This window comes from Phalacrocorax carbo, chromosome 5 (genome assembly GCF_963921805.1).
Source record: "Phalacrocorax carbo chromosome 5, bPhaCar2.1, whole genome shotgun sequence".
NCBI lineage: Eukaryota > Metazoa > Chordata > Aves > Suliformes > Phalacrocoracidae > Phalacrocorax > Phalacrocorax carbo.
Window position 1 is genome coordinate 50,227,589 of NC_087517.1, and position 26,676 is coordinate 50,254,264.

Below are 26,676 nucleotides of genomic sequence, written 5' to 3' on the forward strand. Positions count from 1 at the left end.
GTCTCCAGCTCCACCATCTTAAGACAACAGCTGGAGAAAAAAAGTCAGACATAGCCAATGAGAAAATGAGAAGACACAGGCAGGAGTGATTAACAAGTTTGGACTTCATAGTTAAGATAATTGGCTTTTTCTGGGAAACCAATCATGTATGATCACATGGGTATATTTTCACATACACATAATTATCCAGGTCATAGTTATGATTTATGCTTTATTGCATTTGGTAGATAGAAAAAAGCATACTCAAGAACATCTTAAAATAGTAAAACATTAACTCTTTCAATGTTATCCCTCTCCATTGCAAGGCACCATCAGGGCAATTGCCTGCTTTTCACCAGAAAAAGACATAGGAGGGTGGACACTCTAACTGCAGTATCTCAGCCTTCCTAGATGTAAAGAGGGTCATTTTTTGCTAAGTAAACACCTGGACCATAGACCTTTTACTAACTTGAGTTCCTTATGTAGGGCTAGATTGAAAGGATACTTGCAGCTGTCTTGCTTAAAAAAAAACAAAACCAACCCAAAAAACCCAAATCACAAAACAAACAAACCAAACCAACCCAACCTCAAGTTTTCCCATCAAGGGTCATATTTTCTTTCCTGACTTTTCCTGGAAGCAAGCAGCATCTCTTGCTCCTCACAGAGCAGTTCCCATCTCCCATTTTCTACTGCCTAAGCTAGAGAAGTATCACTATGACTCCAGCTGACCCCTGTGCCCTTGTTCTTGGGAAGGCATGTGCAGAACAGATGCCTCACACATCACACTTGATGCCAGGCCATCATACCTGAACCCAAACATGTAGTCACTGCTCAGCATCAGGTGGGAGATGCTTTATTCTCCCTCATTCATTTGGACAGTTGTGTAAGTCCAGGGAATAATCTAGCCCAAAGAAATTAATTGCTTGTAACCAAGCTTTGTGGTGGTGTGATGAACCAATCATGGTTTCTTTGGGATTTCTTTTCAACCAAGGCCTTTGAATGGGCTGGGGAGCAAAGGTATGGGAACTGACTGAGGAACAGAGCTGTATAAGTTGATCACACAGTATTTTTTATTTTATTTTATTACTTTAGCGTATTAGGTGAACACATACAGCCAAATCATAAAATTTTTGAGATGAAAAAAACATAATAGGTCACACCTATCCTATCCCTCTGCTGGTACCAGATTATTATCTGCAGTTTATTTTCCATCTTGGTTTTTCATGGGATAGGTAATTGCTCACTACGTCTGAAAATCAGGCCCTGCTGGTGCTCAGTGATGGGGCCTCAACCACTTCCCTTAGGAGACATGAGGTAATTGTTCTCAGATATTAATATGCAAATGCAGCATCCAGAGTTCAAAAGGACTAGATGCATCACACTGCAATTTCAGTCATTACAGTTATAATGGTTTATAATTCTGACCGTGCACTGCAGCATGGTGAGCACAGCACAGCTTTGCGGCCCACATGCCTCCAGCTACACAACCAACCCTTCAGAAAGACAAGCTGCACAGTCAAGAAGTTATTCCCAAAACTCTACCATACAAAATTTAAGTAAAATTGTTGCTATATTAATCAAAGCATAGTACACCTACTAGGTTTCCCCCGGTCCTTTCCATGACGCAGGTGATCGCTTGAGGTTTCACAAACTGGCTTATGCCAATCTAGCTGGAAACAGTTGCTGAAGAGAAAAGAAGTCATCTCCCTCACCTGCTCCTCTGACTGCAGGTTTCTCCCACCTCCCTTGAGTTGTGACTGATGATCCTGTGGCCACAGAATGCATGATCCAACAAAAAAATTTACCCTTTTTCATTTCAGACTAATTTTGGGACCTATCCAGCAGCAGTGCTGGTGCCAACATCAGGCAACAACAGGCACACAGGAACAAGACAAGGGAGCCAGAACTGCCCTTTCAACAGCAATCTCTAGTCAGCTTAAACAGGTTATGACTAAATTAAGTGGCAAACAAGCTCAAGGTGTTTCACATGGTGGCTGAGCTAGGATGTATGCTTCTGCTAAGGCCCCACTTCCAGCCTTGCCTTCCTCCAGGCTGAGGAAAGGCCTGCTGGTGTACATCCTTTCTGGGCTGGGGGATCGGCTTAACGGTCTCTGCCTACAGGTCCCCTGAAACTTATAACCTTGATGCCAACCAAAATACCAGTTTGTAGTATTTCTCCCACAGTGTTGCTGGCTGTTGCAGTGTGACTTTCTCTTGAAATGTAAAGAGGCTTTAAAAATGCTGATGGCCCTTGGGCGTAGCTGCCTGGAGTTTTTATCTTGTGAAACCATTTATTAAAGGTGACAGTAAAGACTATTAGCTGACTTTGTTCTTAACTTGAGTATAAACAAATGGGTTATCTGTGCCTAGTGAATTAAATTCTTCTTGCACACCAGAAAAAAGGGGTTTAAACTCCAGCACATAACTTTTCACTGTATGTGTATTGAAAACTTACATCTGACGGAAAGCAAGATAAAGGGCATGTCTCATTACAACTGTTCATGGACACCAAACTCGATGGCAACAGAGCATACTGGGGATGAGACAGTGCTTGCTTAGATCCTGCAACACCGACAGTGGGTCTTTGTATTCTGCCCCCCCAAACTGCTAGCACAGGGTTGCTCCTCACCAATACAAGTACACAGTTCAGCGTGTGAATTACTTTCCTTCATTTAAATAGTGCACTCAGGTTTTAGGGAGCCAAAGGATAACTGTCAGCCTCAAAATTTATTTCAGTCCTCCAGTCCTTCAGTACTGTCAACCCTGATCCCTGTTTGTTTACATAGAAAAATTAAAGAACTGCTCCATCTGACATGCTGCAGCTGCTGACAGTGGCAGGTATGAGGGGGGCTGACGCAATGGGGTAGTTTGCTCCCTCGCCCACTCTAGCTCAGTCAGAGCTCTACAGAAGCGCATGAGCTTGCAGCGCCATTGGGCAGCCTCCGAGCCCCCGGGGTTCAGCATGGCTGGGCAGGGATCACAGCAGTGGGCAGGAGCCAAGCTGAGCCAGGGATAAGTCTGGGGAGGTGGAAGGGCAAAGTGTGTCCCTCTTCCAGTGGCAGCAAGGTAATAGATTGGATTAAATTTATCATCCAACTCTAAATTTCCTTGAAAGCAAATATAACTTTTATTATCCTCTCAGCCCCAAACATACTGGAAAAGTAAAATGTGTCCATAAGCTGTACGTGATTGCGTGACAGCTGCTGAATATGCCGTGCATCCCCATGCATAGTGCCCTTCTCCATTAGATGCCTGCTGGCATGCCAATGATTTCAGCCTGAACATGCTGAAATGTTTCACCCATGGACTATAAAATACTGAAAAATATTGGTTTGGCATGAATAACTGGTGAATCATCAGCATTTTTAATTGTTTTGGGGGTATGGAGGTAGTCTTGGTTTATTTGTATTCTGGTTTCACATGAGAACATTGATATGAAACAGCAGTAATTGAATCTGATAAGCTCTGGTGAGCCTTCCCCCAGGAGAAGAGGTACGATTTAGAGAGAGATATAAGAGTACAGAGGGAACTCTAGGAGGATGAATGGAGACTTACAGATTGCCTCACATAGCAACTCATAGATTTTATATACTCCTAAACTGAGTGATCATCATCTGAGGCAGAGCTAATTACCTGAGACATTATGATTGTATCTGCCATGAGAAGGATGAAATTCAAGGCGTTCCCCCCATCTTTTCTTTAATTAATTGTCTGTCTATTTAAGCTTTCTTTGAAAATACAGGGATCTTAGATAGCATAAGACTACAGTCTGTGAGTCTTTGGTAGTGAAGGTTGTTTCTCCTCCCCTCAGTGTTTGGACACAGGCTTGGTGGGATGGTTGTGTCAAGGAGAAGTACTGTAGTCCACAGGAAATGGGGCAATATCAGAGCTGTGATGTGATCCTCTGTTCTCTCTGAACTGCAGTGCCTCTGTAAGAGAGCCCCTGGCTGTAGATTTGGTTTGCGCTTTTAAATTTCCCTGACTTGGCAAATTCACCGCTTATAACCATGTGAGCTAGAGCCAAAGGGTTAGTTTGGTCTTAGCCCATGAAAGCCAACTCAGAAGACAGGGGGCTGAGGGACAAACTTTTTACATTTTATTCCAGGGAAAGAGCAGTTTTTGTGGGCACAGCCAGCAACACTATGACTGCCCCACTTGGGAAAAGGGGATGGGAGAGAAGATTGGAGGCAGGAGCTGACAAATAGTGAGCAAAACTGTCAAGACTTGAAGGACAAAGTGCAGTCCACTCTCCCAGGGCATGTTATGATCTCCAGGGCAAGGCTGTGTTTCAGCATCCTCATGGCAGCATCACCTCCAGGAGCTTCAACAGTCCCATCAATCTCCTGACCTTTCTGCAGCACTCGCAGTCACAGCATTTGAGGTGCTTCTCTAAGAATATTAAAAATCTTCAGCCTACATCTGCCTGGCACATCTGAGAAATGCAGGACCTGCAGCCCAGGAGATGGAGGGTGTGCAGTGGCATTAAACCTCTATACACAGTGAATCCTACAGTCTCCAGAGGCTGCAACCTGAATAAACGCAGTGCTTCTCCTCACCCATAGGTTTCTATGGAGCCATCCTGGAGCCTTCCTTAGAGAGCTATGAAGCACAATAATCTCCTTGCCACACAATACTGCAGGTCACGTTATTGCCTGAAGTATTCAAGATCCAGAAAGGAGCTTTAAAAAGCAGCTTGTAAGGTGTCTTGGTCAGCCCCTGAAGACCCTCAGTTTCAAGAAGGAGGCTTTCAGAGTATCTTCGTGCTGTGATAGTCTCTTCACTGCTCTTAGAGAGAGAGGGGGGAGGCTCCTCTGCAAAATTCACAAGATGTGCCACTGATACTGAAATCATTGCTTAAAAGGCATTAATTCCTCACTGAGATACCCACAGCCTGAAACAAGGAAATCCTAGCACATATCATAAACATATGTAAAAATCTGGGATCAGTCAAGAAGCATCCGCCGATGGAAATAAAGTTATTTTCATGAAGAGTGAAATAAATAGTCCACCTGCTAATCTCATTTTGTGATCTGATTGACTTATTATTCACTTGAATGAAATCGCTGGAAGAAGAATCTATCTCAACATCTAGAGCGGCATAAAACTGCAGACTCAGATACAAATAAGAAATCAAGTACAAGACATACATAAAATGTATAACACCAGCTGACAAATATTTATGAAGCATTCCTACTTTCCAGGGCCAAAAAGTATTGCATATGCAGCAATTTTGTTTGTAAAGGCATGGGGCAAAAGCATGTTTTGTGTTGCTCTTGAGCAGGCCTTGCAGGGCAGCTCTAGGAACAGAAACTTCACTTCTGGCACAGCCTGTCTCCCCATTCCTCAACAAGATTTGAGAGGCGAAAAAATGTGAAGCTCTGAGATTTTTGTAGGTTGTGTCCAGATTTTCTCACTTTTCATCTAGGATCCAAAGGAACACTTTAGATCAAATACTCTGCATCAGATATTAGGGGCAGGCATTGGGGATGACAGTGGAATATGAGGAGGTCCTGTGGTAGAAAGGAAGGTAAGCAAGGTAACAGCAATGATCCATCAGGATGCAAAATTCATGGGACAGATCCTTAATTAGTTTAATTATAATGAAAAAGTGTAATTGCTTATGTCAGATCTGCTGTGAACCATAACACTTTAAGAAAAATATAATTCCAACTACCAAGTGCAGTTGATTTTCACCTAGAAATTTTCATTAATAGGGTTCTCCCAGAAAAACTTCAAACCAGAACAAAGTTTCCAGTGAGGGGAAGCTGAATCCTGAGCTACTGATGCCAATGTAGTGAGCATGGGATTTTCATACTGTCTCGATCTTTGTGGTTGAAGTTGTTCACAACTCTATGTTTATCTTTGTAAATTCTAAAAACAGGTGAGTCACTGAAGTACAAAAGTGTCGCCAGCACTCCTTTTGGAGCTTCCTTTGACAGTCTGTCTGCTTTCGGGCTCCTCACCAGGTTTGAATTGACATTATCATTGCTGAATATCTTTCTTAACAGATTTTTTGTCAAATTGTATTAATGTAGCAGTTTCTTTAAGAGATTTAGTCAAGCCAGTTCCTGTGGGAACATCCCATCCCGGGTATGCTGGCATGCGTATGTCCAAATGTATGTGTTTACTTTACAGAGAAAGATACTCAACAGGTGCTGTCAGTTATTAAAATTTCCCTGTATCTTCATTTGCTTGATAGGATATAGAAAATACAAAATATTTTTAAAACGGTGACTGCTCATGAAATCAGATTCACTGCTGGTGCAATGACTATAATGTAATGTAAAAGGCAGAAACAAAACAATAAAAGGAAGGTTACTACATAACCTTTTCCCAAAAGTTAAAAGTAAAACAGCAAGAAAAAAAATCTCCTGATTTTTTTTGTGTGTTTTTTTTGTTTTCCTGGTATGTTGGAAATCTTTTTGGTTTTCAGTAAAAAAAATTGCCAGTGAGAGCTTTTGAACATGAAAATACTCTTGTAAAATATAGGTCTTTTCCTGCTGAAACAATACAAGGTTAGTTAAATTAAAATGTAAATACCTGAGCATGTTTCAATTTTCTCACAAAAATAGTCAGCTCTTTTAAAACAGATTTAGCTAACCGAGTTAACAGTCTTACCTCAAGAAAAGTATTACTACATGGTATAGTAACTGACTGGGGCAGATGCATTAGAACCTGAATTGTAGAAAAAGAAATATTTGCAATCTTAAAAATATTTTAGTTTTCCTTTTCATTTTAGTGATGTCACATATTTAGACTAAATTTACCCCCAGCCTCACACAAAGCACCTTGTTCCCAGGAACAGTATAAATGCTGAATAAGAAACCAAAAAGCTTAAGAAGAAGATATAGCTTGCCTATTTGTTTTGAACCTGGTACAGCATTACAGGTCATATATTTCCCTCATCATTCCCTGTGTTGAGACTGAATCTTATTGTTGAAAATTCAAAACGCAATGAAAGCAAAGGAGAATATCACACCATTCTGAAGACAGAGGGGGGAAGTCTTCAGCAAAAATACTGTGTCAGTCATTTTACTTTCATAATTAAATATTTTTATGGCTCACAAGATTATGCAGTGCACATAGCCATATTGTTCTAATTTCTTGTTCTCCTCACAGTTATAATTAGACCTGTAAACACTAATTTATCTTTAATTTTTGCAACCAACCTCTGATGGAAATAAATAGACTGACTTGGATGTCATCAACTATTTTGTGCATACAGTCTTTGTATGTTCACACAGAACTGTTTGGTGTGGTAAGACCTGGCCATCTACTCAGTCTCTTTCTCCTGCCTATTTTTTTTTCCTTCCCTGTTATTTTCTCTAAAGTTTTCATGGGTTGAAACAGAGTCAGGTGACTGAAGGAACTAAATATCTGAGGAAAGGCAGCAGGAGAGGTTGTCAGAAGAAATTCTTGGCTGGCACAAAGCAGAGGACTTAGACTGCATTGTGCAAAGCTCCATTAGCAAGGGAGCAAATGCTGAAACCCCAGATAGATAATCTGTCTTTCAAATTATAATTGTCCTACTTACACTTCTTGGAAGTTATTAGTATTGGTAACTCTAAATTGCTCATCTTTCTGCAGTACCAGATTTCACTTACCTGAAGCAATTCTCGCTCGTCCTTGATGAAGACATGCCCACAAATTTGTATCAGGCTTAGATGTAGCTTGGTAGACTCTCTTTACAGTACTCCTCTTACTTATTCTCAATTTACATAGGATTTTCAAAGTCTGAATTTTGCATTGACTTTTTATTTCATATGCCCTTAAAATGCAGCTGAAAGCTGAAGTTTTGCTTGATTTTAAGTCCCAATTAAAGAAGAGTTTTGGGGTTTTTAAAGTGTGTGTTTATTTGCATGTTTCCAAACAATATTCTCATTTGTCTTTGTCTCAAATATTGGCCTCGGCTTGCTTGAAACAAAAGGCCTGACCATTTACTGGAAAACCAGCTGTGTGCTTATTTAAAATTCAGTCTGAGCTTGCTTGAAATCTGGTTCCAATTCCTTTTGAAACCTGGCTTGGGACTCTCAAGTTAGATCATGACAAGCCTTTCAGGGAACTGACCTGGTTTTGCATGCTAAACATGGGGGTTGTATCTGTGTTTAAAATTCAAACATATTGTTCTACTGAGGTGGACATAATTTTGGAGCTCCTTGAAATTCTGGGTTTGAATATAGGCTGATTCAATATTGACTGAACATTCTTAGAGCCACCATCCTCAAACAGCCATACACATAATTTCAAATGCTGTGGAATCACTCGCTTGCTTAAAAATTAAGCACATTTGCAGATTATAGAGCATGATGGTGTGATTAGTCCCATTGCAGGTAAGCTCCCAGTTTGAGACTCCAGCTCAACTCCAGACATGCTGGCACAGTGACAAGCACAGGTTGCCACAGCAGGCATGCTGCACTACACCACCGTGGTGCCCCATGCTGCCAACCACCTTAGGTTACTCAGGGAAGCAGCAGCAGGGGCTACAGTTTGGCTCATTGCAGGTCCACGTACTACACCCTTGCACTGTTCTGATACAGCCACAGTTCCCCGCAGAGCGTATATGCCATACAGACCCATTCTGACTTTCGCTTAATTACAGGTATTTTCAGTTTATTTCCTCAAGCTGCAGACCAAATCAGGAGAGGTGTTCTCTTTGTTCATTAAGTGGTTTTGTAGCCACCACTTAGATGGAAAAATAACACGAAAGACAGGATTTCATAGTTTTAGCTTCTTTGATTCACTAAAGGAAATGCTCAGTGTGAGTAATGTCATCCTTAATCAGCCTAGCCCTTGCACACTCTTCAGAACACCTTGACATTAAATCAGTGCTGAAGTAAGACCTTTGTAAAGTTTAGCAGCTGAACAAGAAAGGCAATCTAGCTGCGTTGACATAATCAAGTATTCCAGCAAAGCCTGTGAGACATAAATCAGGTTTGGAAATCCAGTATCTTCATAGCAGCTGGGCTATTCAGCATATTAGTGAATTGAAGCCACTGGATTTTGTGGTAATTACATCAGTCCTTTTGTCAATATTGAAATATTGAAAGAATTAATATTAGTCACTTCCAATCTCAAGACATAAAAAAGTGAAGATAAACATTAATCAGAAAATTTCTGAGTGTTTTATTTGAATTTGTATCATATCCACAAAAATAGAAACAGTCTTTAGAACCATTTTGTGATACATAGTCACCAAGCTGAGATTTACGATGGCAATAGTGAAATATCTAATGTGTATTTGTTTCCACACATATACATTGAACATGATGCTGCGACAAGCAAGCAGGAATTATGCAATGTGCTGCAGAAAGAAAAATGAAAATGTAACTAAACATTTTAATGTCTGTGCAGTTCACCAGCCTACATACAGTTTCTCAGGAGGTTTTTAGAGTAAGTTGCTCTAATTTTGTGCAGAAAATATAGTTTGCAAGTGCTCATGCCAGTACCTTCGACATTGTGATTTGCATGTAACTATATAAATATAATATACTTTCCTATCTAGAGCTTTATACATATGAAAACTTATGGTACAATAAAAATCTATACACATGGTGCTACCAGTTCAGCAGCTGCTGACTTAAAGGATACATCTAAAAATATGATTGCTCAGCCTCTGAAATATAAAATAAAAGAGCAATCAGAAATGCTTTTTGTTTAAATAGTAATTTACATAAACATTCTTCTCTTTCTCCATTTGCTTAGGTCTGGTGAAAAGACTCCCTTTGGTTGGTTGCATCTGTCCTTGGCAAGAACTGTAAACAGTCCTTTGTGTTTGTGTTAGGCAAAGGTTAATATATTTGTAAAACAGAGCAAATGTTGGCTGGCTTGTATTCCAGCTTTATGCTATTGTAATGCTGAATGACAAGTACCTAGTCTGAAAAGTTCTGCAGAGTGGGAATAGAAACTTGCACGATTTCCACGTGCTGAAAGATATGACAGTGTAAGACTGGCATTTATACAGCACTCCAGCATAAATCACTCTCTAGATTTATACAGTATGCTTCTAAATAAAACTTTATCTTTCAAAACCTTTAAAAGCATATTTAGCTGCTACTTGGTAACCAAATGGCGACGCATGTATATCACAAGTTCATTTTATCTCCCAAGAAATTTGGTGAAGCAGCTTTTTGAAAGTATTAGAATCAGTTGCTGTAAGATGTATGTTAACCTGAGATAAGGTACTACAGATTTGTGACAGTACCACTGATTTAAAATAGTCACCCTAGGTGTGGACTGGAGCGGGGGGACGGGAGGAGGGTGAAGAGCATGGATCAAATGGCTGCAAATACCAGTGGGGTGGGGGGAAGGAATGGTCTTTGGAGCAAAGTGAAGGTGCTTTCCTCCTCTGGTGACCTGGTTCTTGTCATATGAACTACAAAATGGTGGCAAACGAAGTGCAATGTAGCTAATCAAGCTATAAAAAAAAAGGAAATTATTGAGTTGTGCAAAAGCAAGCAAGGCTAGGACAGTCAGTCAAGAAAAGAAAAGAGAGGGAGATAGACTGAGAGGAAAAAATGCTTTGAAGTACAGCGGCTCATGATTTGATTTGTAAATAAGATGAACCTCTCTCCACCCAGGTTATGAAAAATAAGAAATTGTCATGTATGGGTAATTGATGGTGACAGCTCTGGCATACACAGTGTAGGAGGTGGTGTTATTGTTTGACATGTCCTACATGTGTAGATAGCAAGTTAGGCTCTCATGTTTGCCTATAAATTGTTGCTACACACATTTGATTCCTTTTACATTGATAGTTCTGCTGTGGCTTGGTTTCATCTCTATTCCCTTTAAAGACAGTTAAAAAAATGGAATATCCTACAACCTCCAGCTGTACCTTGCTGCACTTCAGACTAATATGGATTAAAATCCAGGGGACACCTGAGGAAATGGATATTGGATGGATTTAATATTGTTAATTGGGGGGGGGGTTGGTGTGGTTTTTGTTGTTGTTGTGTTTGTTTCGGTTTTGTTTTGTTTGGGTTTTTTTCTTTGTTTTGGGGGTTTTTTTGTTCTGGACTTCTCAGTCCCTGTTATTGTTTTCCAAATTCCCCACCCCTGAAAAAGTGAGCTGGAAACGATCTTGGTTTCACCTCTGTTAACATCACCAAGAAAATCCTGTTTCTCAATTCCCACATCTCATGTACTCAGTGACCTCGTGAAGTGCTGCCTCCTCTAGTTTTTATTTCCCCATGCTCTGCATGTGCTTTGTGCCAGCAGGAAACATTCATGACTTGGAGAAAGAAAAAGCTGCCAATGAATGTTCAGTCTCCGCATAGCACTGCTAGAGATAAGCCCAAAATACTGACCGACATCTGAATGTCCCCAAATTTCAGTGTCTTTAGGTTGGTGGGGTTTTCTCCAACTAGGAATCCCAAGCAGCGCCCACAAATACAAAGTAGAGTTAGACTTGAGAAAAGCAAAGGGAACTAATATTTTACATACAATGGAGCTTTGCATTTCTCAAAGGTTTTTTCAAAGTATCTGTCCAAGTGAGACTTGATCTGCCAGGAGGACCATACTACTTGAAGGAACTGGGGAGACTGCTCCCTCATGCCATGGGATTAATATATGTTCTGCTTGCCCACCTCCTCACTGCTTCATACGGCATGGATTTGAATCCTTTAATCAGGAATATAAGAGAGTGGGAGGAATATGAATATTTCTACTGGGAAACCAGTGCCTTTTAGTAAGTTTGCCCAGTCAGAAAACAATCATCTTCCTTCAATAGCTTTTGGTCCCTGAGACTAACTCTCTTCCTGCAGTTCACCTCAAAGATGTTAGTTAAAAACAAATATCCCTTTTCCTGGGATGAGCTGAATGCCCTTTGGAGATTAGGGAGAATACTCTGCACCAGGTAAGGTCAGGTCCTAAACTTCTGCCTACAAAAGAAGGTCCTAGTGGTGGAGGTAGTATGGGTTCTCCAAACAAATGCTGACAGCCGCCTTGCAGAGCCAGTGCTCTCTGTGGCTGGAATAAGCTAACTGAAGAGGAACCCACCGTATGACTCAACAAAAACAACTGGAAGCTAGCAAAGTGTTAAAACACTCAGAAATCAGAGGAGGGAAGGAACAAGTGATATTGGCCAATGAAAGCTATAAACCAGCTGACTATGGAAGAAGACTACTTGGCTCAGAGATGCTTTACTGTTTCCTCCACTTATAGTTGCCTTCCAAAGTAGATTATCATACTCCCTAAATGCCCTAGTATTTTGCTCCTTCCCTTTCATTGCATGACTCATAAATCACATTATGCCTGTATGATTTAAAAAAAAAAAGATAAAAACTTCACAAAAAGGGAAAAATAATCATAATTCTATAATGTTACCTTATATCACAGAAAACTGTGTACATTTTTTCCCCATACAGGACATACTTCAAATAAAATAATTTTAACACCAATAATGATAATGTTCCTTCTTCCCGACAGAAGCAGAATTGGTTTTTCACCCCAGTTTGGTACATAAATATAAGAAAATAGTCTTTGAATATTTACATCCAGGTGTTTTAAATGTTATTTCTTGACATATTTAATTCTCATTTTCTCTCCAGCCACGGGCATTTTTTCCAAATTTATATACTAATCTCCGACCATCCACACGCTCCAGGATTTCTCTTTTATAATAATATCTGTTAAAATAAAAACATAGAAAAAGATTTAAGATTAAATTCACTTAGAGTCCTGAAAGGACACTGCCAACTAGGGAATCCCTCGGCTAGCTGAAATCTCTTTATTTTCTATTGATATATATAATACCTAAGATTATTATAACTGAAAGACAGAGAAGAAAAAATTGAACATCTATTTACTTTATATTAATTATCTTCTGAGTTTGAATTTCACCATATTTCAGATCACAGTATATTGCCATGTTTATTGCACACTTTTATGAGGTTTTTTTCCAGATAACCCAGGATCTGAAATCAGACCAGGAGAAAATCTCAGCTTCCATTTAAAAATACATTTGAAATTTCATAGATTATGTGAAAATGCTCAGACTTTTAAAACAAAGGCCAAAGAAAATCCTCACACAGAATTTGTAAACCTATTTTAAGATAGTGGGTGGGGGGTATGTCTAGTTTCTGAAAACTACTGCGCAATTTAAGCCTTCCCAGTTCAGTAGCATGTGAACTTTCAGCTTGCTACAACCATATTTCCTCCCTACATCAGTTGTCTGGGCGACAGCAACAGCATATATATTATATATAGCACTTATGAATGTTATATATATTATATATTATAGTATACAGAAGCAGGTGGGGAAAGAAAAGTCAAAGAATATCATAATGTTACAATCTCAAAATCAGTGGGAGAGACTCAGCTGTCAAATAAAGCAACTGGTGCTGCTGACAATACATTTTTAAAAGTCAACCAGATTCTCCACTCAGGTAGTCTATGTGCCCTAGTCTTCTACAGCAACATCTCAGCTCACCTCATAGCCCGGCTGAGTTTCTCGTAAGTCATGCTGCTGTTGTTTTTCTTCTTTCCCCAGAGCTGAGCCACAGCTTCAGATTTCAAAAATCTGAAGACACCTTCTGACCGGTCTTCCCACTTGATTAATCCTGGGTTTTTCTCAGGATTGAGAAGAATATCTCGAATAAATTCCCAAAGATGAGTTCCTCGAGGGTCTGAAAGAGGAAAGGGGGTAGGAGGAAGGAGTGTCTAAAGAGCTTTCTGGGCTATGCTTGCCATTTTTATGTCATGTTCTTACAGTGTGTCATCTACAGATGGTGACCACTTGGAAGGGACAAGCCATGTTTCCTGGAGCACAGGACCCCCACCTCAGAGATATATAAGCAAAAAATGCTGACAGTCTTTACACCGAGGCTGGAAGTGAGTGTCAGCCTTCGGCAGTCTGAGCCCTGTGGCAGGCATGTAGGAGCCCCTGCAACCAGGGGAAGCAGAGTGCAAACCACCCACAGCTTCCTTCAGTCTTTGACACTGTTTCTGCCCTGAAGATAACATGTTTAATTCTTCCCCTCATCTCATTTGCCCATTTTTCCTGATACTCTTCTACAGCGTGGCATGTAACCTGATATTATCATGCGGTACGTGAAACAGCCAAGATAATTGTGAAGCAGGCACTGAATCTCCACGTATTTAAAAGAAAGACAACAGAAGGCAAAGGAGGTGAAATGCCATTCTGCATTGAGTATTTGGTCTCAGGTCTCTTAGGTAGACTTAAAGAAGTAAGAAGGTGTAGAGTGGACAGAGGGATAGTGACAAAACTGGCTAGTCAAAATTGTATGTGAAAAAGGTATAAAATGTTTGTCTGTGATATCAGAAAAGGCAAAAACAGATCTGGTTCAACAGGTAGACCTCCCAGTTTAAGCACAAGTCCATCCCACAGTTACTATAGAGATGGCACCAGAAAGCCCAGATCAAAAAGAAAAAAGATTAAATAAATTCAACAAGTCAGGTGTAGTAGTTTATGAATGAAGAATAATAAACACAGTGACAAGGTGGACCAGAAAGATAGCAGTCCTTTGGTCTGACTTCAAAGGCATGCAAGGGTTTAGACCAAATTAAGAAGGAAACAAGCTAGTCAAAGATGTGAAGGTAAATAGAAAAAAGTATACAGTGCAACATGAGTAGATTTCAGTCAACTAATCCAATATTTTTCTTTGTTATTATAATTGTTTTCTAGAATTAACAAAATGTGGTGGACCTAGTCTATCTGGACATCAGTAACATACTCAAAAGATCATGATACAGAGCAATACTGAAGCAACTAGAAATGTAGGGCATTAGCCCAGCATGGCAATGTGACCTTTTCTACGTGCCACGGCCGTGACTGAGTTCTTAGAATCATAGAATATCTCAAGTCAGAAGGGACCCATAAGGATCACTGAGTCCAACTCCCTGCTTCTCTCAGGACTACCTAAAATGAAACCATATGACTAAGAGCTTCTTCCAGATGCTCCTTGAACTCTGACAGGCTTGGTGCTCTGACTACTTCCCTGGGCAGCCTGTTCCAGTGTCCAACCACTCTCTCAGTGAAGAACCTTTTCCTAACGTCCAATCTGAACTTTCCCTGATGCAGCTTCATTCCATTTCTTTGTGTCCTGTCACTGGTCACCAGAGAGAGGAGATCAGCACCTCCCCCTCTGCTGCCCTCCCTGAGGAAGTTGTAGGCTGCGATGAGGTCCCCCCTCAGCCTTCTCTTCTCTGAGATGAACAAACCGTGTGACCTCAGTTCTTCACAGGTGTGTCTTCAGACCAGCCTGCCTAATCCTTTCATTAGCAACCTCGATATACACACACAAAAAAAAGAGACAAAATATCTGTGCGCAGATAAAAAGTTCAGGAGTTCTGGCTAGGCAGAGTCACAGAGCAGGGTAAAAAGGGGGGATGGAGGAGACAGATAATCTGGAGACCATACTGAAACCAGATGAAATAAAACACTAAAAAATGCAGAGAAGGATCAACACTAAGGTTTTCTATTATAAATAGGGAATGACACAGGATGCAAAAGACATACACAAGATATTTTCAGCACAAAAATCTCAGTAAAGTATATTAATGGAACTATGTCCAGAAATCACAATTATGGTAACCTGTCTTCAGAGTCAGCTTGAATCAAAACTAGCAGAAAAAGCAGATAAGGGGAGTGGAAAAACTGTCATATTGGAGCAGAATAAGGTGGCATGATTGAGGGGCAGGCACTTGCTCATGATGCTGTGCATGAAAGGTTCTACAAGGCGATGTTGAGCAGGGTCTCTGGTGCATGTTTCGCCCAGCAGGCACGGGCACAAGCATGGCCATGCCTATGCAAAGACCTTACCGATTTAACCTTTTACTCCAGTCCACCAGCCTGGCTCAACACAGAGCAGAGGCAACTAGCTTCTGGTGGCTTCCCCATAAGCCCCCACTGATAAAAGCAATTTGAAAAGTATAACAATGCTGAGACAAAAATAATGTAAGCAAGCAGTACTAGAAACAATCAGATCCTTGGAGGATTCAATCACAATAACAATCTAGCCAGTTTTGTTTTCAAAATGCTTCCTTTTCCCTCCCAAAGGGGGTTTGCTTTTAATGTGTTCCTTTTCCTTCAGTCAATCAACCATTATAAACATGGGTGTCGACTTACTGTGCTTCTTGGTGTGGGACTTTGGGGTATGATCTTGCGATTTTTTGACATCTGAAGAATCTGCAGAGAAGGAAAATGAAGCCTATTTGTAAACTTGATTAAAGGCTTTCCATTGACTCGCAGGTTGAAAGAAATAAAACCACAAAAAAGAACGAATATATCTTTTAAAGATAATCACTTTTCAGAAGGTAATCTACGTGAGGAGGAAGGGGGAGAGTTTTGTTTTCTGTACTATATGTTAATCAGCACACTTCACAAAGAGACCATTGATGAATAAAGAATGAATGCAGAGGTAAACATTTGGCTTTTGAAACCTAAATTTGATTAACAAATACCTCACCTCATGTTATGTGTGAGAGAGAGAAAAATAAGATGATCATGTCTATAAAAGGAATCCTGAATTGTCCCATTATGTCTTAGTCTTTGCAGAAGCATGTATCTTTGGGGGTTTATTTGTTTCTGAAGACATGATCTAATGTGAAATGTATGCGTTGGTACCAATGCACAGAACACCTACCTGACTAAAACATAATGAACTGGCAAAACATTGTTTGGGGGGGGGCAGGGTCGGGGAATGAGGCTGCGCTGGTAGGAGGTTTTTGGCAGCTGGACGTGCATATATTGTTCCCTGGCTCAGAGCCATAGAAACAAGCCATTTCTCATCAATGGTACTTTATCACCTGCAGCCAGCCAGAGGAGGATAGGGTTTCTGGCACAAGCATTTCTTCAGAAATGAAGAAGAAAAGTTCTGCCTGTTCATGACTGTAACCTACCTCACAGCCTGCACGTTCAACCCTCCCGCCCTCAAACCAGTGCAGCCTGGCTCTCCTCTTGTCATTAATGAATAGCTTTCATCTGATTGCTCTAAGTCTCACAAAATCTGTGGGATAGTCCTGAGAGGCAGCCCCTTCTGTGTTTGCTTTTCACCATGCTTTGTGCGTGAATTCCATAAAGCAAAGCTTAAGGTCCCACGCGCTTTTTCCCAGCTTCTATGAATGCACGATTATCATACTTTTCATGGAAACCGGGCATTTGCATGGGAAAATGACTCACAGGAAATATTCATTTGCATAGAAACTTGTTGGATTTGCACAAGCAACTGCAATAACTGCATGTGAAAAGGTAGATGCAAAGCTATTCACACACTTGCTTTATTCATATATAACTGGAAACATAAACTGAACAGGTCAGTGAGGCTAAGCCTAACCTCCACTATTCTGAGCCTGGCATAATTATTGTCCTTGACCCCCAAGCAGCAAATGTGCTCTGAGTCATCTTGCCTTCCCACTCTCAAAGAGCAGAAACTAGCCTGAACCTCACTCAGCTTGGGGGAAAAAGTAAAATGAGGCTTATTTCACTGCCTTTTCTCAGATTATGATTCCCCTGATGTTATTAAAAGTCTGTGGGAACTCCAGGCGAGGACAGCAGGGCCCAGTTCTTTATTTGCCCTGTTGTATAAATCCTTCTCATTTTAAAATCCCACAATTCACTTGCAAATATTTGTTATGCTCCACTTAGCTGGAGATTTACTCTTGGAAGTTCAGTTGCCTTCTGCCTAGCTGGTGATTTATTCTGGATTTCAGCTGTGTAAATAGCCGCCTGCTCTGCCTCCATTCCTACATGTAGACCAGTTTCAAACATGCTATGTTAGGAGGCTGCGGCCTGACAGATGAAAAGACTTATGATGCAGTTTCAACAAAGCTGTCTTGCAAAACTTCTGACAAAAGGTTGCACAGTATTTGCATATGATTCAGGAATGAGCCATTTTTTTACGGGATATACAAATTTAGTTTTTACAGGAGGCTGTGCCCTTGGTGTGCCACCCTACCTCTAGGCTTAAGCAGTCAGCAGGTAAACACACTATGCCAGGATCTTGACAGGTCCCCAGTCCTGTCAGAGAGCTCCAAAATCCTGGTAGTCATCTTGTGGGAGTGGGTGGGGGTGATGGAGAAAGCAGAGTGTTTGGTTGGGGGTTTTTTTAGGTTTGGTGGTTTTCTTCTTCTGGTCAAGTTTTCTCTCTTTTTTTTAATTATCACTGAGTGCATTAGTTTAAACTGTATGTCACTTGGCAAGTCTGGCTGTTCTGGGAGGCTGGGGGATGCAGCGAATGGGCAGGCACAGAGCTTGGGTTGCCCCCAGTGTAGAGGTAGCACCTGCGAGGCTGCATCTACAGCAGTGTGCTTCCCTTTCTCACCCTCCCATGACCTCCACTGCTTTCTCCCTCAGGTCTGCTTGCTTAACAGCCTCTAAGAAGGACCTGCCTTTCTTTCCCCCCTTTCTCGCTCCCCTGCCATCTCTGCTCTCCTTTTTTCCCACTGCCTCACTCTCTTACCTCCGCTCCTGGTGTCTGCCCATGGGACATGGCCATGGAGTGCCCCAACCCATGTGCCTGGACTGCACTTTCACCGGGCACTACAGGAAATGGTTTTGCTATTTATCCTGCCCTTTAGCAGGTAAATTGTATCTCTGCCTCATGGAAGCACTGTGGAGGGGTGAACAGGCAGGTGGTGCCTGCCCTGCTGTCAGCTGAGATGGGCTCCAGTAGTAAGCCCTTCTGCTGGTGCAGTTGGGCAGAGAGCTTGGTGCCTGCCCTGCAGCTCCCCCAGGCTAACTCCAAACCCACCCCAGAACCAAGCAACCTACTCAGCATGAGCCACCGCCTCACTAGGGAAACGCAGCCACTTCTGGGGAGGAACACGGCACTTGATTGCCCATATCCAGCTACACGGCAGAAAAGTATGGTGGAGCTGGAACATCTCGTCTCTCAGACGCTAACAACTTCCTCTTTGACTCAGTCACTTTAAAAGATATGTGGAGATTGCAGATTATTTGATCTTCTTTGTCTTGACAGAGAGAGATGACAGAGGCATTTCTTTAAAGCAAACTATTGTAAATTGTAATAATGATAGCTAAAATAGTTGTCAGAGTAGGTATTGCTTGGTTTAAAATTACTGGAGGCTCAGATTCAATCCTACGACAGAATAGCACAGACACTGTCATACGTCGGTAGCTCTGGGACAAGTGACAAACAATTAATTACAAGTTCCTTACCAGGAGGCTGGTGACTTGGTGTCGTCATGGAAATCTGAGCACGACAGAATGTTTTACTGTCTAATAGCTCTGGGAATTGAAAAGAAGACATTTAAAGTAATAGCCTCAGACAACAATAAAACCATCTCAGAAATGCATGAAGTATGGTGATGTTAGTTACCTACTGTGCTACCATATCCACTGTCATACAGGTAATTCTCTTCTTTCCAGGACACCATTAACGATGGATCTGAAAGTAAAGGACCGAGAGGAAAATCAGATCACTAAAAGAACATTTTTTTAGCTCAGGGGCGAATACTGAGCACGGAGGGAATAAGAAATGTACGAAAAAAGGGAACCAAGAAGTGAAGGGGCTGTGCACAAAATTATTTCCTTTCACTCAAATTATGGATGCATTTTGCATATTCAGACTTACACAAAGCACTGACTTTTAGAAATAACATAGTAGGCTTTTCCTTTTCCTGGATAATATATCTTTTATGCCTGCCCTTGAGGCAGGTTTCCTATGCCAGATCAACTCTAATTCTACCCAACCTAGTCCTGAATGCTCAGACCCTGGTGATTATGACAGTGCTTTGGTGCCATAGAGATGAAAGTGTTCTCAAATATCTAGCAAAACAGGAGGATGCTTATAATGAGTATTTATTTCTATAATGGTAGAACTCAAAAGTCCCCTCTGAAACAGAGCTTCATGTGTAAGCACACAGTGAGAAACATCAAAGCCTAATCCTAGGCGAAGGGCCATTTTATTCCAGGTATGTCAAGTCCCCATCCTTAGGCTAAAAATCACCAACATGATTAAAGAGGAATAATTTTTAGTGACCTTCTGGTCAGATGGATCAATACAAGCAGAACAGAAGTATTGTCTTTATGACCTGTACATTGGTAAAGAGAGGAAATTACTCTCTTCACAGTTCATTTTTGAGGTCAGAAGCCTTAAAAAAAAATCTCTCTTTCATTTGAATCCAGGTCAGAAAATATGAGATGTAAGGTTCAAATCTAGGTTTTGCTTAATTTTATTTCATGTTCACATAAATGAAATAAAAAAAACAAAAATGAGTTACAGCTAAATCATCATGCTTGGCCGAGTTACCACTTATGACATAGGAATTTAGCAGGCGTGCTAAGTAATAGCTGCATGTTTGGGCACCTAGAGCTTGTGTTCCTACAATAGCACACACCCTTTGCTTGCTTGGACACCTGATCTGCCTAATGTTTCCTCTGAAAACAGGCCTTACCTAGCCAGAATACAGGGAGACAGCTTGTCTTCCTGCTTTGGCCTTTTTCAGTACCCATATCCTTGCAACTGCAACAGTCTACTAGGATGAGGCAGTCTTCCCCTGTAAACCACCAGCCCTGTCCCTGCTGGATCACAAGGAGTCCCTTCCCCAGCAGCCACAATCTGCACTGCCTGCTCCTCCCCATGCAGAAACTAAACCTGCTCCCACTGCCTGTGGTTGGCATCGTCAGAGACACACCACACCACTACTGATTCGGCACAGCTAGGAGAACCATCAGTTAGTCCTGGGCTTTGACCTTTCCAGGATGTGCAGCTTTTCACTGCATACTTTTCACTGCACCGTGTATCTCTAGTGGGAGGCGGAACTAATATTATACCAAGATCTCATAAATCAGGACTTAAAGGATTACTGTATTTTCCTACTATATGACAAGCATCAAGGCTGCTGCATGCACATCACATGCACTACATGGGCACGGGCAAGGAGTAGATTGCAGATTGCAATGCTTGCCTACTGCAGGCAGAAGGTGAATAGTGTCCCTGGCTGGACAGGCTCTCAGTTAGCTGAATAAACAGGCTGGCAGTGTTTGTCAGAGACATCACACGTTACACATGTGGATTCATTCTGCCAGGAGATATTAAAACGTGGCTTGTGAACACACCCACATACAAAGAAGCTGGGACTAGTGGGGTAGAGTGTGTTTGGCTATGGACAGAGACCGTCTGACAAAGAAACCCAGAAAATAATTGTGTCTGAAGAGGAAGATTGAACTGAACTGCAGTTCTTTTCATTGTGAAACAAAGTCCTAGGAGGAAAGGGATCTAGCTATGAACACACTGGTAAAAAGAGACTGCCACAGGAAAAATGCAGATTTGGTCAAACCAAAATACTTCCTGAATTTCAGTTTCATTTAAACACGTGAAGAAATTGAAATGTAACATTTTTTTTCTCTCAAAGTTGTTTTGTTTGGAAATTTCCTCATGTTTCAAACATTAACAAAATTTTTTAATCTTTTTTTTTAAACTGAGAATACTGTGAAAACAGTTGTTTTGAAATCCACTGAATGAAGCATACAATGAAGTCCTTTACAAAGCTGCACTCACTGAACACTGCTAACTATTCCAACTCTGAACATCAGTATAGACTGCTGTTACTGCAGAGGTGTCCTAGGAAAAGTGGCCACATACAAAGATACAGTGGTACTACCCAAACCTTCAAAAGTAGACGTTGACCTGTAATTGTTTTACTTCTATTCTGCATGATACACTTTCCATTTTATTTAATGCCATTTTGATATCTCTTTTGGAATAGACAGTTTCCCCTTTTTGTCACCATCAAAAGACAAGTTATCCAACTGTTACTCACCTGTTTGCTCTGTCTTCACAATAACATTATGAGACTGATACATGTCACTTCCGCACTGGCCTGCAAGAAAGAATATGGCAGATAGGATGTATGACAACAAGCACAGAAGAATCAAAGGTATTAGCTCCAAGCAGCAACTGCTACAGCTGAGCCAGAGGGCTAATTCTGGAGTGGGAAACATACCCTTTCTCATGGACCTTCAGAATTCTGCCTTATGTCATAACTAAGCAATTTAGCAATACAGTGAACGAGGTATAAGCAGTATAGCAAACATAGCAAATAAGGCCTGCCAGGTAGGTCTCTGGGGAACGTATGCGACTTCTGAAGATCCCAGAGTTAGACCACTGTATGGGTGTCTCTGCCTAATACCTATTTACCATTCCATTTTAGGTGCTGAAGGTTGCTGTAAAGCAGTTGCCCTGCTGTCCCAGCTGCCTGAGTGAATTCCTGTAGGCTCATACTACACAGATGTTCCCCATTGATATCAAACTCCTGGAAGGGTATGCAGTTGGCATCCAGTTGGTTGGTATCAAGGAGATGCTGTAGCCACTCCCAGACTTGAAATTTAGTCCAGTACTGCGGGTGTATTTCATGCCACTGGGTTCCATAGAAGCTGCTGGACACTGGAAAAGAAAATAGGTATTTACTGTCTCTGTTAGCACTATGGGACTATGTCAATGACAAGAAAGGTCTATAGCTAAATTGCATGCCCTGGAAGTCCACAGATGTAGGTTCTTTTCTCAGTCCTTAACACTAGCTCAGTAGCTATTGCTGGAGAAGGTATTGTTTGGGGTTAGGTTTTTTTTTGCCTCAGTTTTTCCAGTTGAAAACTGGAATTATTACATTACACCTCTCTTGGCACATTGAATATGTAGGAATTAATTTATTAATATTGGCTAAATACACCAAAATTCTTTGATGGAAGATACCTTACAGAAATACTATTGAAAAGGTATGTTGATCCTTGTGAGGGAAAAAAAATTTAGTGCCTCAGAAAATGACAGAAAAGCCTTGCAAAATTCTCATAATGTGACATGAAAATTTCCTTTGAATAAGGACTTAATAAGGACTGAATATGAATTGTCGGATTCAATCAAAGAATAGTAAAAGCCAAGGCACTCTCATATTGCTCCACAGTAAAAGTCTATCAGTAAGGCTCACAGCTTCCTGATAGAGCTTGTGTTCTGATTAATCCACACTATTTCTGTAGTCAGGTAAGGTGATTTCTGTATGCAACTGTAAAACTCATTTTTAGTTACGGAAGGTGCCTAATTTTCTTGTTAGGATGTCTGGATCTTTTCTTGGCAATCTTTTAAACTGCCCTCAGTTGTATGTCATTACACAACTATAATTTACGTGTGCAAATGAAAGAAATTGTGTGTGTGGATAGGATAATCATATAAGATAAGAGCAAAGGCAGGACTGCTTTAGTCTTCTCTCACAGAAGGGCTGGCAAAAGGACTTCAGTGCAATTTACTCTTTGGGAAAGGAAAATGGAGTATGCCAGGCAGAGACGGTGGCACGATAAAATGTTCACAAGTGTATGAAGCGTTTAAGGATGACAGACTGCAGAGGTGGTTGAATTACAGGAGGAGGAAAGACTGCCATGGCCTAGCTCTACAGTAGCCCCACTCCAGGATATGGCACCAGTCCATTCTGAGTCTCCCCAAGAAAAAGATTACCTACAGAGCTGTGAGAAATACTGTCAATAGCGGATATTGCTAGAGGACCACAAGCAACAGAATTACTCATTTTAGGAAATCATGTCCCCTCAGGCACCACTGGACCTCAGGTCTCTTTGGTTAAGGTACAGTGGACAATGCTATTTTCCAGGTAAACACAAGAAAGCCTCAGAGTTACTTAGGTTTCTTTACCAATATTGGCCAACAAGATATGTGCCAGTAACTTAGGGAGTTTGCAGGACTGTTTCTCATCCTCCTGTTGAAGGATTTGGGGAACAAATGTGGAAATTAAGACTGTGGTATGTCAGAGAATAAATGTTTGACGGAGCCGTCAAGTATTCCCTGAAACGGAGGTTTATATATCTTCCCATCACTTCAGGAGGGTGAAGGAATCTCAGAGGCCACTAGACTCCTAATGTAAATGGAGAGCCTTTAGTAAAAGGAAAGAGTAGCTCGGTAAAAGGAAGTGAAGTGGTGAATGATTGTAGAGGCCGATCTGATCTTTCAGCTTCCTGGCCCTCTAAAACATAAGTGAATCCTAAGGAGTTTCACACTGGAAACACGAAAAGAGACCCACCATTTCCCTTCATGAAATCCAGTGCAAAGTGAAACTCAACCAGGGCTTTTTCCCCCATGAATTTGTTACAGACAGGGCGGCACATTTATTATGTGAATTTCTTAAGTATTAAGAAATTACAAATGAAAAAGAGTTTCATTGAGTGGGAGCTTCCATTGTAAATTTTGTTGCAGCATTATTTGGATTAGAAGGACAATTTCAGTATGTGTTTGTCTGCTTTGATTTTAACGTTTACCCATTGACTGAGTGATGAAAATAATTTAAAAATTATATCAAAAACTACATATATGGGTATATACTTTTATACTGAGAAAGAATATGTATATATGAACACATTCTTGTATATACAGGCACATAATCAGAAAACAGTAAGAAAAAAATGAAAAGTTTGCAGATTGCAAGCTATCTAGTGCTCTAATGTCAGTTTAATTAGAAAGCTATCTAGGAATATGAGCTGATAAAGCAAATACAGTAAAGGAGCAAAAAGACTATTCCCCTGGAAAGCTGGAGGGGTGATTAGCATTGAAGAGTAATGTGGTTCAGAGAAGGTGTGAGGGTTAAAGGTAAGAGAGAAAGAATTCTGGACTGAAGAAAGGGAGCTTTTGGCACTTCCAACACCACTAAATTCATTTTAAGAAAAAGAACCAGTAAGGAAATGAACCATAAACTGGTCGCTTTCAGAAACTTAGTGTTGAGTTCAGCTTTTTACAGATAAAGCAACAAATGGAAATTTTTCATACCAGAATTGTAACTCCAGTAAGTTAGTGTTACTGAAAAATAACACTTGTGCATCTTTAAAGCTGTAGTAACCCCTTCCCCCCTCAGCCTGCCCCCAAAAAACATGGCTCAGAGCTGTTGAATTCCTCCTACCATTGCATGTGGAATATCCGTCTGTCCAGGAAGGCTGCTGGTGGAGTAGATTGCTGTTGGAATTGATACTCATTCTGCCAGCTCCTTCCAAAATCATGATCTGTAAGTGAATTGAACAGCTTGCTTAGTGAGCAGTGTCTAGTCCAAGAGGTAAATGGCAAAAAAAAAAAAAAAAAAAGAATCCACTGAGGTTGAAGTGAGGAAGCCAATTCCATTTGTAGAAGATACAACTGAAATCAAGAACATGTTGCCACAACCCCTTTTCCACTGCCACAAAATCTCCTTATGATAAACATTACCCTAATTGATTTGCATATGCAAGAAGCAAGTTTCTACAGCTGCCCATCCATAAATGAATAATCTGTAATCAGAAATGAAGCTGAATGAAAAGGCAAGGCTCCTTACAGAGCAATACAGGAAAACTGCCAAGCTTTGAGAAATAAAATACTAAATAGTTTTACTTTTTTTTTTCCTAATTTAAAGAGAAATGTGGTTTAAACATGCTTTCCTTTTCTTCTTTTATTTTTTTTAGGAGGGAAGAAAGGCTTATCAACAATTGCAATTGAAACTATACGGTTGACAACAACCCATGTTCAGAAACGCCCTCACACAGAAGGGCCTACATGTTAATGCTACACGGAGGTAATGTTACAGGGAATATCTTGTCAGCTGACCCAGATTCTTATCTGATCTGTGTCAGCAGTGTCCATAACACTTCCCAGAAACAAATATCAGAGATCATACATTTCAAACCACCAAAAAATCAGTCAATGATCTTGAAAATGAGACAGACAGTCTTGTAACAGAAACAGCATTTAGGAGTGACAGCATTCCCTGTTTTAAGTAACATAAACTTTCCTTTCTACTTATCTTAGCATTAGCACCATGACTAAAAGTGTCCTTTATTTTATTTATACTTAAAAAAAACAAACCTACTTATATGATATTTTAGAAAAATGTCACATATTTATTATATGATTAATCTTTACCATGAAGGTATACAAAATTCCCCAATTACAGGTATTCTTGATATTTTACATTATCTTTCAGTGGTTTGAAGTTGCAAAGTTTAAAAATATACATTATAACCATAGACATTCTTCAAGAGTTTGGAAAGTAATTTGTTAAATATTATAAAGGCCTCAGATTGTTACTCATATAAATACACAGAAAAAAATGAAACCTGTGTTCAAATATGTTCTAAGCTGGAAGCCACAGTGTCTGTAAAAACGAAACATTAGACATCAGGATAGCATGTGAATGAAGCTAGACTTCACCTTGGAATTAAAAAAGGGATGAAATACAAAATGGACTCATGAAAGTTAAAGTCACTGGTCAGCCACTGAGGCCAACAACAAAACTTTCCTTGAGAGCACAGCCTGACCCTCTACAAGCTTATACCAGCAAATTTTTTGGTAGAAGAAAAGGAGTCAGTAGAAACACTCAGCCTTGGTTTTAAAGAACAGCCTGAAGACGACCTGGGTTGGTATTTTCCTCTGTAATTTAAAATAATTTTTGTAACTTTTAAAAGTTACAAGTCTCTCTCTTTCTTCCCCCCCTCCCCCCGCCCCAGATATATATATTTGGAGAGGGGGAGAGAAAGGTTACTGAGAATTGCTTAAAAAGTCTTAGAAAGTTTATCACAGAGAATGGTGTTTTACAGTATATCCTAGTTCAGGGCCTTTTTTTGTAGCTATATGGGTTTTAATCATTTAACACAATTAGGTATGAATGAATGAAGCATAAATGATAAAGACCTTATTAGAGCATCAGATAGAGGTGAGGTAGAATACCAGATATTCTGGAAAAACTATAAAACTTGAG

General features: G+C 40.5%; 1 protein-coding gene across 2 annotated transcripts; it reads right to left on the bottom strand.

The window, feature by feature from the left end:
• Positions 1 to 10,019: 10,019 nt before the first annotated feature.
• EHF (ETS homologous factor) lies at positions 10,020 to 25,181 on the bottom strand. Of its 2 annotated transcripts, XM_009513971.2 has the most exons (8): positions 24,853 to 25,181; positions 22,101 to 22,346; positions 21,724 to 21,783; positions 19,278 to 19,346; positions 19,118 to 19,186; positions 16,067 to 16,126; positions 13,409 to 13,604; positions 10,020 to 12,605 (listed from the first exon to the last, which is right to left on the bottom strand). In XM_009513971.2, the coding sequence occupies exons 1-8, from the start codon at positions 24,947 to 24,949 to the stop codon at positions 12,506 to 12,508; spliced, it is 897 nt and encodes a 298-aa protein (XP_009512266.1). In that variant the 5' UTR covers positions 24,950 to 25,181; the 3' UTR covers positions 10,020 to 12,505. The 2 variants fall into 2 exon arrangements, with proteins under 2 accessions (XP_009512266.1, XP_009512267.1); XM_009513972.2 differs by lacking the exon at positions 19,118 to 19,186.
• Positions 25,182 to 26,676: the final 1,495 nt, after the last annotated feature.